At 33.5% G+C, this 15427-nt stretch overlaps 1 protein-coding gene across 1 annotated transcript in view; it reads left to right on the plus strand.

Moving 5' to 3' along the window:
• Positions 1-15427, plus strand: part of LOC108684846 (aryl hydrocarbon receptor protein 1) — a 205376-nt gene that overhangs the window by 140492 nt on the left and 49457 nt on the right. Inside the window, exon 3 of the mRNA XM_018189375.1 lies at positions 10767-10885. Within this exon, the coding sequence (XP_018044864.1) occupies positions 10767-10885 (119 nt within the window). The remainder of the gene's footprint in view (positions 1-10766; positions 10886-15427) is intronic.

Below are 15427 nucleotides of genomic sequence, written 5' to 3' on the forward strand. Positions count from 1 at the left end.
AGAACCTTTTAAAAAACATGAAGTGTAGTGAGAAAAAACAGGAAAAGTATTTATGCAGCGATGATTATGTAAATATTTCATAACCATCTACATCTCGATCTTTCTCGATTAAAGTAAGTGAAACATAAATTACTAACTCGCACTTCTTGTTTCAAGTACAATATTCTAATAACACGTTTTTAAATTATCTTGTTAAGCTAATTAGCTAAGCTCTTATTGTGTACTAAGCAAAAAGAGAACATCCTCCTTGCGAGATTAATTTTTCAAAAGAAGCTTACGCAAATCATAGATACTAAGCACATATGTCACATTTTATGAGCTTTTTACAGTAAACTATTACTTAAGTTTTAAATCTTAAATCGTAAGAAATTTACCAATCGAATGTGAGAAGAATAATCTATTATGATCAATTTCTTGCAGCTGAAGACTTAAGAGATTATGTCTAGTTAGCAGGCCAAAAAAAGATGAATTTTCGTGATTTTTTTTCAAAAAAGTATATGCACATATCGTATGAAATGTTGTTGAAATTATGTTCGAAAGAATCTACTTTGACAAAATTTTCATATTTTTTTTTATGTAAAAATATTAATAAATAAATAATTTATAGCTAGTGTCCGGAAAACCGTTTTCCAAAATGCGTTTTGCCATGAGCACTGTCATTCGGAACAGTTATCTGAAATGAAAAAATCCGAAAGATTTAGTTAATATATGAATTTAGTTGATTGATATTCCGAAAAATTGAATTACAACAAAATGACGGCAATTCAAAATTGACATTCGATTTTCAGAAAAAATCAAATTTTTCGTCCATTAAAAAAAAGTACGTATCGGAAAAAAAAATCCTTCGATTAAAGACTAAATTTACATGCCTAAAAAAAGCAAGTAAAATTTCAGACCTGATCGATGCAGTGATTTTCGAGATATTTTGCTCACCGATTTTGGAAACATAGTTTTGAGAAACACGTTTAAAGTTTCAAGTTCTGTTTACTATTAAATAAAAAATTTATTTTTCAACTTACACAGAGTCATATTTCAGGTCCATATACTACATCCTCTCTTGAAGTTAATACTTCTAAAATATCGATTTGTTGTGCCGACGATGTATTCTTTTTTCCCGAGTGCTCAGTTGAGCGCGATAATTAAATATGTTAATTCAGCGTCTTCTCTATCGATAAATTGATGGGCATTAGGACCACTGCTTATTCCCATGGATTGTAATATTTGTAATAATGCTATAGATCCCTCATTACATATATGCAGACAGTAATATATGCCGCTAATTCGATAATAATGGAGCCACGAGAAATAATTTTCGGATTGATTTTTCAGATCAATTGATTGTAATTTTCATTATTGTTTTGCATAAATCCACCAACACATCTGTGTAGTAAAGTTTTTTTACTAAGATCCTCATAGATAGGCTTGATTGCATTCTTTTTTACTAACTAGAGTATCACCGTAAGGAGCAGCATTTATGACATCTGTGTATATTTTGGAATCGCCATCACTGATGTAGTTTACGTGTATTCTACATCGTAAGTTTTCTGATAACGCTTGAACATTTCTGTGATTGCTTCTACTTCCATTTTACCTGATGACTCTTCGTGATTTGCGTGACATTCTTCTTTACGTGTATTTAATCATTCTTCATATTCTGCAGAACTTTCTTTTTTAATCCAAAATTCACATACTTTACAATATGAACTTTTCACAATAATTTTGTCAGTGTAATATACAATAAAAGAAGAAACATCATATAAAGAAGTAAATTTACGCTTTTTCCACGTTCACCAGACACAGTCAATTCAATTGTTTCATCCACATTTTTTTTCTTTACAAGTCTCTGCTATTTCTGCTTTCACAGCTTTTTTAAAAAGTATTTCAGTAACAGATTTATTGGTTCATATGTTTTACAATCATATCATATATGCTATGATGAAAGAAATTCGACATCCATTTAGCCACAAAATACCTTTTGAATATCTTTTAATCCTATTCCTAGAACTCTCATTGTAAATAAGAATCGTCGATTTATTTCATATGAATGTGCAATAAAAGAACATGAAGGAATATACTGAGGCTCGCAACTATTACACATCAAAACAATTTTAAATCCTAGGCCGCGTGTACTTGCCGTTTGAAATTTAATTTCTCCATTACACTGCTTGCACTTTACAAAATCTGACATAGTAGCAAAAACTGTAATAAAATTTATAAAATTCTGTACTCAATATTATTGTCTTGCGGCACAATAATTTCTTTCTATGTTTTAAATTTTTTTGCAGCTGCACTAAAGCTTTCCTCATTGCACTCCGTTTTTGGATTAAATACATCTTTTCTTTTATGTAGTCTTGATTTTTAAAAGCCTTCAAATTTTCGTAATTCTTTTGAACCTTTTTTACGATTCATACTTTAGGAGAAAATAAAGTGGTCTCTGTAGCTCGACGGTAATTGTTATACTGCCAGCGTTTCCGGGTTTCGCTTGTGTTCGTTGATCAAAAAGTCCGTTGGATTTGCTTACAATGTCTTAGACTCTTACTCGTATTTACTAACACAAGTATATACTAGCAATACAATAGATGACCTGACAGGCAGGTAGAACGAGATGATATTCGTCCCTCATGCAGCTGCCACGTTAGACTACTAGGAGTTTCGACGGACGTATACTCAAGTTCACATATCTCCGAAAATACAGCGAATCAATTTAAAATTTTGAGGGAATATTTCTAACATTATATATTTCAAGAAAATGTGATTTTTGAAAAATCGCTTTTTTTGAAATTTCTAACTAGACATAACTTATTAAAGCTTAAATAATGAGTTATTATAGAAAACTACCGTTATAATGAACTTTCTACAATAAACAATTATCTAAGTTTTAAATCTTAAGCCGTAAAATTGACCAATTATAGTTGATTATTCTTCTCACATTCGATTGTGGTTGATCAAATTCTTACAATTTAAAAATTAAAGCTTAAGTCATAGCTTATTGTGAAAAACTTGTAACATTTCTTTGTTTCTAAATTACAATTTTGTAAATCTGTTAAAGTTAAATAACGTCAAGGTAGAACCTTGCGTCATGATGAACAGTGAGCGATTGGAGATGTCCTTAGAAAATCGAAGCTCGATTGATTTTGCAGTATGTCCTGACAAAGTCCGGTGCTCTAAAAACTCGCCGACTGACCTGACGAAAAGCACTTCGTCTCCCTTATCGTGAAAGTCATTCGTTTCTGCGACACAATCGGCCCCGCTGGCCCGACCAGTCGTAAAGAACAAGTGTATTAGCACGCTAATCTGCGTGCTTTGTGCTTAATCTTTAATATTCGCCCCCCCCCCCCTCCTCCCCCGGCTTCAACCCTCTCCGCTACCTCAAACCTATTCCTGTTGGGCTCCTGACTCAGCAGGAACCCAAAGTCAGGCCTGACGTGCAATGTCTTTGCGCGTATCCCCAACGTGCATTTGCATGTAACCACGAAGGATTTCGCCGCCATGTCACTTCCCCGTAATCCCACAGGACTAAAGAGTTCCGCTCGATACCGCTGAAAATCTTCCGGCTGAAAGAACTGATGATGTATGGCCTGTTCTCTTAAGGAAATTTGACGGACTTTCCAGGAAGAATCTTTATCATAGCTGGGCGCCACGTTAAAGAAAATAAATAAATATAATCTTTAAATTATACGCCGTGTTAAGATAAAGTGTTACTGGCATGTAAAGGAAGAATTATGAAGGTATTTGGTCTTACATTTTGTATATTATGTAAAGAAATCTGCACTCTTTATTATTTTCAAGAGATGCCAGTATATGATTATATAATTATTATTAAATTATTATTTTAATGATGCCACATAAATTAGAAGAACAAAAGTTACTATCCGTGACATATGATTCATTATGAACATCTAACAAGTAAAATACATATAGCCATGTCACAAACATTGACAAACATCTTTTTTATTATCGTTATACAATTTTTTTTCATTATTTTTTTCATTATTTTTTTTTTATTTTAAATTGAAATTCTAAATGTCTTGTAAAATATGTCAATATACATTTTTTATTACTTTATCATTATATTTTCCTTTTGAATTTATGAAATTTTACGAAAATTCATTTTTTGATACGTTTATTACACATTTATTCAGCGCACATCCCGTGCACACATCCCGTGACCGCGTTAATTACGAACAAAATGTAATTCTATCAAATCACACCGACGGACATTGTTTTTTTCGCGTAACATCGGAAACAATCTAACGGGTGGTCGGCGCGCGTCCAGACATTTAATGTGCGCGCTTGTTAATACACGTCGTGTCTCACGGCACCGACTTCATCAATCATCGATCGATTATGTGATCGGGAGATAATCACTTATTTAACCGTTCACTTAGCCCGGTTCGCACGACCGCCGGCCGCGGTCGACGCCGGTGGCAGCAGGGTGCGTAAAACGCAAGTCACCACGAGATAGGTAGGTAGGAAAGGCACCCCTGAGGAGCAGCGTCATTATTTGCACTTCAAAGACGTCTATATAAATGAGGGCGGCGGTGCTTAATGAAGCGATCGAGCGATCGCAAGGACGATCTAATGAAAACGGTCGTTGATGCGGTCGATGGGCGAGAGCGTGGAATTCCGATTCTGGCTTTCGTGATTATAAACGAATCGGGATTTGTGCGATAAAAAGATAAACGAATAATTAATTTTATCGATTAGGAAAAGACTTTTACAGGAGCTTTATAGTTTTTATTAAGCGTCTCGTATAAATTCTTCCATTCGTTAGCGATTAATTAAATGTGCAGGTACAAATTTAATGTAAGCTCATTTAAAAGCATAATTAATGCTGCGAACGCATATATTTATGTTTACAAGATAAGATAGGTGACACTTATAAAGTGCTTTGTTATTAGAATTCGCAAGTCTTTAATGGTCGAGCCGTTTAAAACCTTTGTCACGCTACGCATTGGAAATTAAAGATTACGAATTGAAGATTAGAAATTCAGCCAATCAGAACGAAACGGATTAAAATTACAATTGATTGACTTGTCAAATTCTAATCTCTAAAATTAAATTAATAGAAACAAAGTAGAAACAAAGACTTAAAATAGGTAATAAATTATAAGAGCCATACCAATGATGGAAATATTACAATGATACACTGAAAGAAAAGATTGGTTGCTGCATCAAATTAGATGATTAAATATGGCATAGCATTTTTAATTGGTTGCAACAGCCAATTTTTGGTTGCTGCCAATTAAAAATGCTATTCCATATTTTACCATCTAATTTGCTGTAGCAGCCAATCTTTTCTTTCAGTGTATAAAATATAAAATCTGACAGACTCCTATTGGGTCTTTATCTAAGTTTTAATTTGCAATGCATATAGTACGACACGGGTTTTAAATGACCGGTGCTTGCAACTTTGATAGCAAACCGCGAGCTCTTCCGCCTCAACGTAGCGGAGAGCTTCTCACATCTTGCAGTGACGATAATTTCTAAAAATAACGCGCTATATTCAATTGCGCCAATTTCCAGCGGCTCCATTGACGCTCGTGTGCGGCAGGCGTGGGCGATAAGGATGCGAAGTGCACAACCTAACCATCGCGAGGCCCGATACCATGGCGTAAAACATCTGACGAGGAGAGCACGAGCGTTTTCCCCATCGCGCCATTCCGTTCCCGCTGGACGCTCTACGCTGCGTTCTGATTGGCCTCCGCCTCCGCTTTTAGATCCCGCCACTTCCTGCGTTCCTCTCCGGCGCGTATATGTGTTCATAAACTGACCTTGCCGGAGGAAGTGTAATTATTATTACTGATTGCACCGGCGAGCGGCGGCGCATCGCGATGGCGCGACCTCCCCGCGCTTGGAACTTCATATTCGCAACAGAGATTGCATCTACGCACCCGCTATTTTCCTTTCTTTTATCCTCCTCTCTTTTCCTCTCTTTTTCATCCTCATCGCGTTCCGTCCTCGATGTCGATTATGCCTGTTGCCTGCGAGCGACGTTTTTCCGGCGAGTTTCACACATCTCCTTTCATTTTGCCGGTGGCTATTGTTTAACTCCATGTTATCGATTTAACTATGCTTTAAGTATGATTATTATACGTGAGGACAAACGGGAGAATTAAGTTAACATCGGTATACTTGTGTGATTAAAACTCGCACGTTAATAATTGCAATTAATGAAGGTTTTCTGTCTTCTCTACACATTCCACATCCGACAGGATTTTGCAAAATTAATGGATCCACTTTGTAAAACGATAAACATTCGCATAAATTTTAATAATATGTTCTATGAGCTAAAATAATAAAGAATATTATATAAATGTGTTGTTATTTTTTAATAAAGCATCCATTTCAAGATCTTCATTTATATAATATTTTTTTCTTATTTCCTCTGTTTAGAATATTAAAATCTGTGACTGTGACAATTTTACATATGTTAATATTTTTCTCGTTTTATTTTCTAATATTCTGTATCTTTCAGCACTCTCTAAATCTGAATCAGTGGATAATCACTGATATCAATGCCAAGTGTGCCACTGGTGTAATCAGTGAATTAAATATGAGATTTCTAACGTATCCAATCTTTATTATGTGATCTAATTAACCTTGTTTTAGTGCTTAAATTCAATGAATACAGTATTGGAAGATTGAAATTATCGTGCAAATGTCTAGTATTTTAGTTATATAATGCTCAAACATTCTTCCTTTTTTAATTGAACTTCACTGATTATCAGTGCTTAATAATTAAATATTGGGTAATTAATGACCATCCACTGATTCAGATTTAAACAGCACATTATATATTCCACAAAAATTTCCTTTTGTCTTATTGTTCTTGTATATTTCATCGCGAAGAAGCCATTGTTTCAAGAAGCATTAGGCATGGTCGTTAGACTCGAATGACCAGTGGTGGTCTTCGTCTGAGGTCTTCGTGGCAATTGAAAATCGGATTGTCCGATCGACCGGCGGTGGCCGGATACGCACGTGTGTATACATCCCCGGGACATACACCGGTATATCGCAGTCTGCTCGTCCGTCCATCCTGCGATGCATCCTGCGGTCATTCCGACGATGGTCATCCTAATGGATCCTGTCCTGGAGGGTCGCGTGGCTGGCGACGCCGAGTGCTTCACGACATTGCGTGCGACTATTTACGAGTGATCGTTGCGCCCTGCTCTCGCACATCTCCCGGTGTACGCATCATTACCTCGCGATACTGACCGCCGTCCGTTTAATGCTCCTTACAGTGGAATACTTGCAGCAACCTCTCAGATTTGCATCTCGTGAAGTAAACATTCATCTTCATCATTTAACGAGAGAAGAAGAGATGCTTATATCAACAAGATCTTTCATCATTCGCGAATTGATTGCAACTATTAGGATTATTAATAGAATTATTAGCTTTATAATTTATAATTACGATATTTAATGAGTCTGAATTGCAAGATAATATAATTATGCATTAATTTTTGAGAAGGAATTTTGAAAAAGAAAAGAATTTAGATTTCTTTCTCGAGACAAGACAGAATTAATATTTAAGTATTTAAGTATTGATTGCGTTTATTTCGAGTATAAGTTATTATATTTTATCGGATTTTTTGAGAAAGAAATGAGTCAAGGAAAGCTTCGACTTATATTTGAATAGCAATTAAAAGGCAAAAATGATTCATGTTATGTGAGAATGATATCTGTAAAATGCGAAGATATAGATCCAAGCAAATTAAATATTCATCATTAAATATTCATTTACCGTTTGATGGATGTTTAATCGAAACGGTGCTAAAAATTATTCCAGTGAAAGTTTGAACAAGACGTGGTATTTTATACCTAAAACAAAATAGAAACTTAAATAGAAAATTATTTCGTGTATATTGTCATGTTCTACTTAAATATTTATATTTTAAGATAAGTCTCATGCGTAAGTCTTCTATTTGTTGCTTCATTTATATTTGACCGAATTTTTTTATTACACGGTAAAGTAATTTACGTGTTAATATAAATAATGGATCTTTAAAGTGAACCGAATTTTTCGTTAAAAAAATACGCGTTCCTCCTTTCCTTCACGAGAACCCAAAAACTATTGATGTCCAAACAATTTAAGCATTAAGTACGGATTAACGGTAAATCCAAGGAATGAAGCGGCGATACGTACGTGACAGGATGTGAGCGACACTTCCTTTTAAACCCTATAATACACCGTCGATCTGTTACAGTTTCATACACCTGCTTGCCTCCTGCTTAATATGCGCGCCATAATTAGAACATACGAGACCACCGTCGTATTAAATAATAAACCGGTCGCGTTAACGTCGCGGTAATTTCAACATGCGAGTATGAAATAAAGCACCGGCATTCCGATCTGTTCGCACTATATTCATTAATCGTAACATTCATAACGCTGAAACGACAAGTCTATATCTAAAAAGTACGGAAATTTTTCGAAATCTTTAAATTTGTGGAAATTTGAAATCATAAATTCATTTGATAGGTAAATTAATATATACAATACTAATTAAATAAAATTAAAAATAATAAAATAAAAGGAAATTATTTTATTCGATCGAGCTAAACCTTGATTTTTAATAATATTTCAATATGAATTTATATACATGTTTAATTTTGTAAACTGTTTACTAAAATAATTTTTGGTCTTAAAATAATAAATAATGAATAACAGTAAGATAATTTTATTATAAATAAATTATATAAAGAAATATATATAAATAAATTCAACAATATCAATTTGTAAAATTTGTACATTAATGATACAGAAATGATATTTCCCTTTTTCTTTTCTTTCTGCTTCTTTGGTAGATAGAATTGATAACATAAAATTTGGTAACGCATTATGACCTCAGTTTATCTAAATGAAGTAAGTTGATCACTTTATTATATTATTATAATGGAAAACATTGATTTTGATCAAATCTATAGAAACGTCGGTCAACTTTATATCTTTGACAGTAATCGCTTTAATTATCGTTGACCGAGAAACATAAATTTTGTGTTACAATAAAAAGTGTCCGTCGCTCTTTTCATTTGCCCCTCGTCGACGTCACTTTAATCTTTCATAAAAATCTGTAAACTGCAACGTTACGGCGTATAATATAACAAATCTGATAACAGCTCGGTTTGTTATGGTTGACTTTAATGACTTTTAATCCGGACAGTCGAACGCATCGCATGATGAAACAAACTGAATTTATGTGATTCTAGTAGTGCCAATTGTCGACCGGAAACATATCTTTCTCTTATCGGAAGATACTATATTAATTATATGTCTTTTATTACCGGTTATTATCTCCAATCAGAATCACTTATGCAAATCGCCGATGAATATCCTTTTATGACATTTTTTTGCGTAAATCGACCATCGCTTTTAATTGCAAAGTGTCTACTCTTGTAGGCATTATAAAAATTGCGTTGTAAGTTTTTAGCTGGCTATTAGAAACTGCCTATACATTGCAGTTTTATGTATTATAATAAAGAACTTATAAAGATGATTGCGGCTGGTTGCTTCGTTTTCATATTTGTGTGTCGAGGGATGATGACGGGCGCATTTAAATCCTCTAATCATCCCTGTGATTTGCAGTGGATGTGATAAAAAAGAGAGTACGGGCATTTTATTAAAATTCGCGAATGAGTTCGCCGCGAAATTGCTTGATTGATATTTAATTGCATCGTCGAAATTATCCTCTTTCTCCGTGCATGTTTTCGACAACGGTTTCCTTGACGGTTTTTATCCTCGGCGTTGTATATTATCGCATATATTAATGTGCCTTTTTTCTATACTGGATCATTTTTTTTCGCACTTTCATCATTCTCATGTTCCCCGACAATTTCGTGCCTCGAAATTATCGAGGAACATTAGAAATCAACTCGATCAGCGTGGAGATTTTGCAATTATTAAAAGTGTACGGAACGTGTATTGTAAGTATACATTATAAAAAAGTAAAATTACACAAATAATATAAAAAATTGCACGATTTATAGTGGAAATATATAAATTGTGGATTTTGCTTAAAAATTAGTACTTTTATTTCCAATTGTGTAAATACAACTTTTATATAAGAAGGAAAATTATATAATAGCAATTTTTTATTTCTTATTATTTTATAATTTTTATATAAATGTGTATAAGTTGTGTAATATTATATTATATAATATAATAATATTACATATATATTATATTTTCCTTTTTACTTTCATGTATAACGATAATATAACTTAAGAAAAATTGTAATTCGTTGGAAATTATTATGCAAATATTTCTATACAGTTTATTTTTGCGAATTGTTTAATTATTATAAAAAAGGAATAATTTTATTTCTAAGATATAATTTTAGTTACATGTGTAAATTTTTAATAATGGGTTCTAAAATTATCCACTATAATTGTTGTAATTTTACAATTGTTGAAATTTTGTTTGATGTAAATTGATACATTTATAAATTATCAAGATATTAAAATTATATGTCTATTCAACAAAAAATAATATGCTCACAGACATCAATTACTATCATAGACCTGATCAAATTAATAGAAAACCGATTTAATCATATACTATGATTCAAAGAGTAACAAGAAAATAAAAAATATATGTATGTATATATATATATTTTATAACTACGAAATAAAGGAAAAGAGAGAATCTCGAAGATTAAATACTAGTGCAGAGATTATAACAAGCATTTAAACAAACGAGTTTTTATTACATTGGCTTTCCGATTTCCAAACTCATCTTCATAATCTATTTTACTCTGTTACAGTGGTGATGCACAAGGATAAGGAGGAGAATTCACACCACGACTCACATTATAGGGCGAGAGAGCTAGCAGCGCTCGCTGCTTACGACCATCATCACCTCGACGGCGAAATGTTCCTACAGGTGAGTACTCGTCCAGTACGCTCATTACGTAGAACAGCCTGTATTTACGATCTCATTTAGACGCATCAAATTTTAAAAATATCAGCACGGCGCGCGCACGCTCATATTTATCGCGGTGAAAGACACCTGCTTCCTCTTCGCTCTCGATCGATCGTCTCAATCCGCTAACCATAGCGGAGAAATCTATCACCATGAACGAGATCTTGTCCGTGATGCATGTCTCAGAAATAAGTAACAGTGACGAGTCGTGAAAATATTCATCAACCGATTTTGCGATGCGATGTGTCCTTGGCAACGGAAGTACGCATCTCAAGTTATGGTCTGATGGCTTTGTCAGCAATACAAACGTTTCATGCGTACATTTTAATTCTTTACGGTTTGCGATCGAGCGGGGGATATCAGTCATATATAAAAGAAACATTGTGATGCGTGATACAATAGAAATAATGTCGGTATTTATTTATAACGCAATCCTATTCTCTAAATCTGAATCAGTGGATAATCGCTGATATCAGTACCAAGTATGCCACTGGTAATCAGTGAATGAAATGTGAGATCCCTAACCTATCTAATCTTTATTATGTGATTTAACTAATCTTGTTTTAATGCACAAATTTAATAAATATGATTGGAAGATTGAAATTATCATGTAAATGTCAGTATTTTAGTTATATCATGCTGAAACATTTTTCCTTTTTTAGTTGAACTTCACTAATTATCTAGTGCCAAGTGAGGATAATGCCATTGAATAATTAGTGACTATCCACTGATTCAGATTTAGAGAGTACCGTGCAAATTTTTTACGAATTATTAATTGAATAAATATCACTGTACATTAACATCGAAAAGATTCTGTACATGTTCAGTATACTTCAGAATTAAATTAAGAAATTATTAATATTTATTAGAAACTAATAACGCTTTTACTGAAATATTTAAAAGTTTAACTGAATCTGAAAATAATTTTGTTGATCTATCAAAATAATTATGTATGACAGTTGCTCTAACAGCTAAAATATCAAAACTTTTTGCAGCATTGCTCATCATTGCTTGACTTTCCTACACAATTATTTTGTGATTCAATAAAATTTTTAGATCCGTATCTATTTAAATTTTTTAATACTTCAGCAAAATTGCTTAATAAATTATGTTTTATTGTTATATTTCTTCTTTATATATTTTTATTAAAATCTCTGGTTACATTTTGCTTTCTAATTTATGAATTTCAATTATGAATTTCAATTTATTTCTATAACATTTTCACCAACTTATCCCTTAAACACTTGCTGCGTACAAAAGGCCATTATGTCAATTCGCATAAATGGAGAAAAAAGATTGCCGTTCAAGTTATTGATTCTAATCGTTAAGGACCAATCAATCGCGATATGATAAGTCAGCGACTACAAACGATCGACTCCATTTCGAGCAGCGATATTATCTGCGCGATACATTCACCTGCCATAAGTACCGTCTACGATTCACGATTGATCGACGGTTAGTAGTGTGAGTGCATGCGAACAGATGGAGAGATGAATGAGCAGGCAAAAAAAGAGAAACGGACGTGCTACCGAATGACGACCCGTGATTGGAACTGTCCGTCAAGAAAACGATACGATTCGACGTCACATTTGAAGGGAACTACAGACGTAGGCAGGGCAAAGAGTATATTATTTCGATGAAATAAAACGTATAGTGAATCAATTGATTATAACGAAAATAAAATATTACATTTTCTTTTAATTTCGAATACAACAATCTATTGTATCAAATGAGACAATCCCCACGGATTCCATAATAAACAAAAAATTTTTACCTTTTTTATACAGAAATGGATAACGATAATTAATAATTCATTGATGAATAATTTTTGTTCTTATCTATTTAACGTTAAAAAAGTAAAATGAGCTCCATTAATATACGAGTTGGGAAATAAAAGACATTAATAATGTATTATTTTCAATTAATTATATTATTTTTTATATTTTTTTGTTCAATTCAACTTTTCTACAGTCATTTTTAAATTAAACTTCTGTATGCATTATTAATATCTTTCTTAAAGTATAATTTTAATTAAGATGCAACAACGCAATATCACAATTATTTTGCCAAACATACATAACGTGACATTTTTATATTTTATGTAAACTCAATGGAAGTTTTCTCAATATAAATTTGAATTTATTTTTTTATAAAGTGTACCACATTTTTATTCATGTATTTTTTTTTTAATTTGATAAAGTGAATTGATGTAATATAGAAGTCTTAAGTCGCGTCGTAGCAGAGCGCACGCCGAAATTAAATCATTGTTAGTGAGAGGAAGAGACAGGGAGAAGCGAGAACGGGAGGAGGCCAGGAAAGAGACAAAGAAAGAGAGAAAGAGCAGGAAGATATCCGGCTGATGAACCGGCTATGAAACCGAGGCGTACGAGGTGTCTATTCCTCCAAAGTATGGAAGGGTATATACACGGATTAATGGCCGTGTATCATGCAAGGCTATTACGTTCCCTTTCTTGCGTTTTAGGTGCGCACACGAGCGAAAGGGAGCTAGTCTGCGGATACGAGAGAGAAAAATGGAAGGGGGACAAACAGCGTGAGAAAAAGGAAGAAAGAGAGAGAGAGAGATAGAGAGAAAGAAGAGAAAGAGGCAAAAAGCAGAGATGACTAGAATAGAGCGAGATCATGAGGGACGAATATTATACGTACAAATTGTATGTACGCGTGCGATTTCATACGCGAGCCAACGTATATTGCTACAATCGAATGACCTTACTAACATCTATAACAGCAGGTTATTAATTGTCAGCCCGTTAATTGCATTACGTATGTCCTTGTACGTCCGAAGCTAATCCCTAGACGGACTTCCGACGACGACACGTACATTCGAATCGCGAAACGATAAACGACGAACTATATCGATAAGTACAGTTGGTATCATTTTTAGTTATCAAGCAAATTTATCGCAATTTTATACATCTTTTTTTTCACAATGTATCATATACATTATTGCACACTATGTCTTGTCAAAATAATATATAAAATTATCCTTCTTTCACACAGGATTAATACTAGAAGTATCAAGCTGTTATTATTGGCTGTTACTATTTTTTTAGATTTATTAATAAATAATGTTATAAACATAATATATTTCAAAAAATATAAATATTGTATTTTTTGTGTAAGAGATAGATTTCTAAAACTTTTTGAATTTTCAACATTTATATCATTTATAGTATCGATGAAATGTTTGGTTTTTCTTCACTGTCTTTATTTTCATCATACTTTACTTGCTTTTTAGTGAGAAAAATATTGACTTCTATTGTTAATTTAATTTAAAACTTTACAATTTATATATTTCATAAATTATTTTATAAATTATATGTACATTAAAAATTATATGTACAAAGACGAATATAACTTACAAAATAATTATAAATTTATCAAATTGCAGTGTTTAAGCTAATCTTTTTATAACTAACAAATTTATAGCTAATTATTTAGCTAACAAATTTATAACTGTGATAAATAACTTCGTTTATATGTCATAGTCTAACATATTTATGTAAATAATATCGTACTGTTTTAATTACATAATTAATTAATAAGATTGCAGAATTAAATACTTTTTCAAGAACTATAGATATTCCAAAGATTGTAATTCAACACAACTTTGACTACATCACAAGGTATAAATCAACAGCGCGCGAGCGTGTATCCAGACACGGTATCGATTTATGAAAATGGCGATGCAATCAGGTCGCGCTTGATTTTCTTGACCGGGCTCGGACTTGGCTCAAGCCCGGCTCGTGTTCCTTGAACCTGGATACTAGTTTCCGGATAATCCATTTCACGCCATCCTCGGCTCGTATATCAATAACATATTTATACAATTCTCGCGGTTCCGTGAATCCGACTTTCCAGGACCACCCTTCTGCCTCCCACGCCAGTCTTCATCCAACCACCCTCGACTCCCTCCCGACAAACAGCACCATCTCTCCTTTCTACGCGCCATATACCGTTTCGTCGATCCTCATAAACTTTATGAACCCCGACGGTAAATTCGGTTTATGACAAGCTGGCCGCCACCATGAGGTATCCTCGAAATTACGGCTAAGCGCGATTGGATTTTTATACTCCTTCTCAATTATACTGTGAATCGCGACTGGACAGTGTACGCGAAGTGAGAGAGCGATTGAGGGAACGACTCGTTTAGACGCGGCACGACGTCTCCCTGTCTTGTAGTCTTGTCTCGTGGAAAAGAATTTGCGTCTATCGAATTACACGGCATCAAATCAGCGCTCGCTCGACTGCTGTGTAGATCACATTGCATTCACGCTGTGTTTTCTACTTCTCGAACCCCCTTTGTAGGCGCCAAAGAGATCTCTTTCGTGCAGAGAGAACAGTAACTTGCTTCGCTGTTTATGAAAATTATTTCTTCGTGTAATTTTATTTCAGTTCTGGAAGAAACTATTAAAAGCAAAAGGAATAAAAATGGTCTCTTTAAATATCTCTTTATACAATTATTTATGTATAAATATATATATA

This window comes from Atta colombica, unplaced genomic scaffold (assembly GCF_001594045.1).
Source record: "Atta colombica isolate Treedump-2 unplaced genomic scaffold, Acol1.0 scaffold140, whole genome shotgun sequence".
In the NCBI taxonomy this organism is placed as follows: domain Eukaryota; kingdom Metazoa; phylum Arthropoda; class Insecta; order Hymenoptera; family Formicidae; genus Atta; species Atta colombica.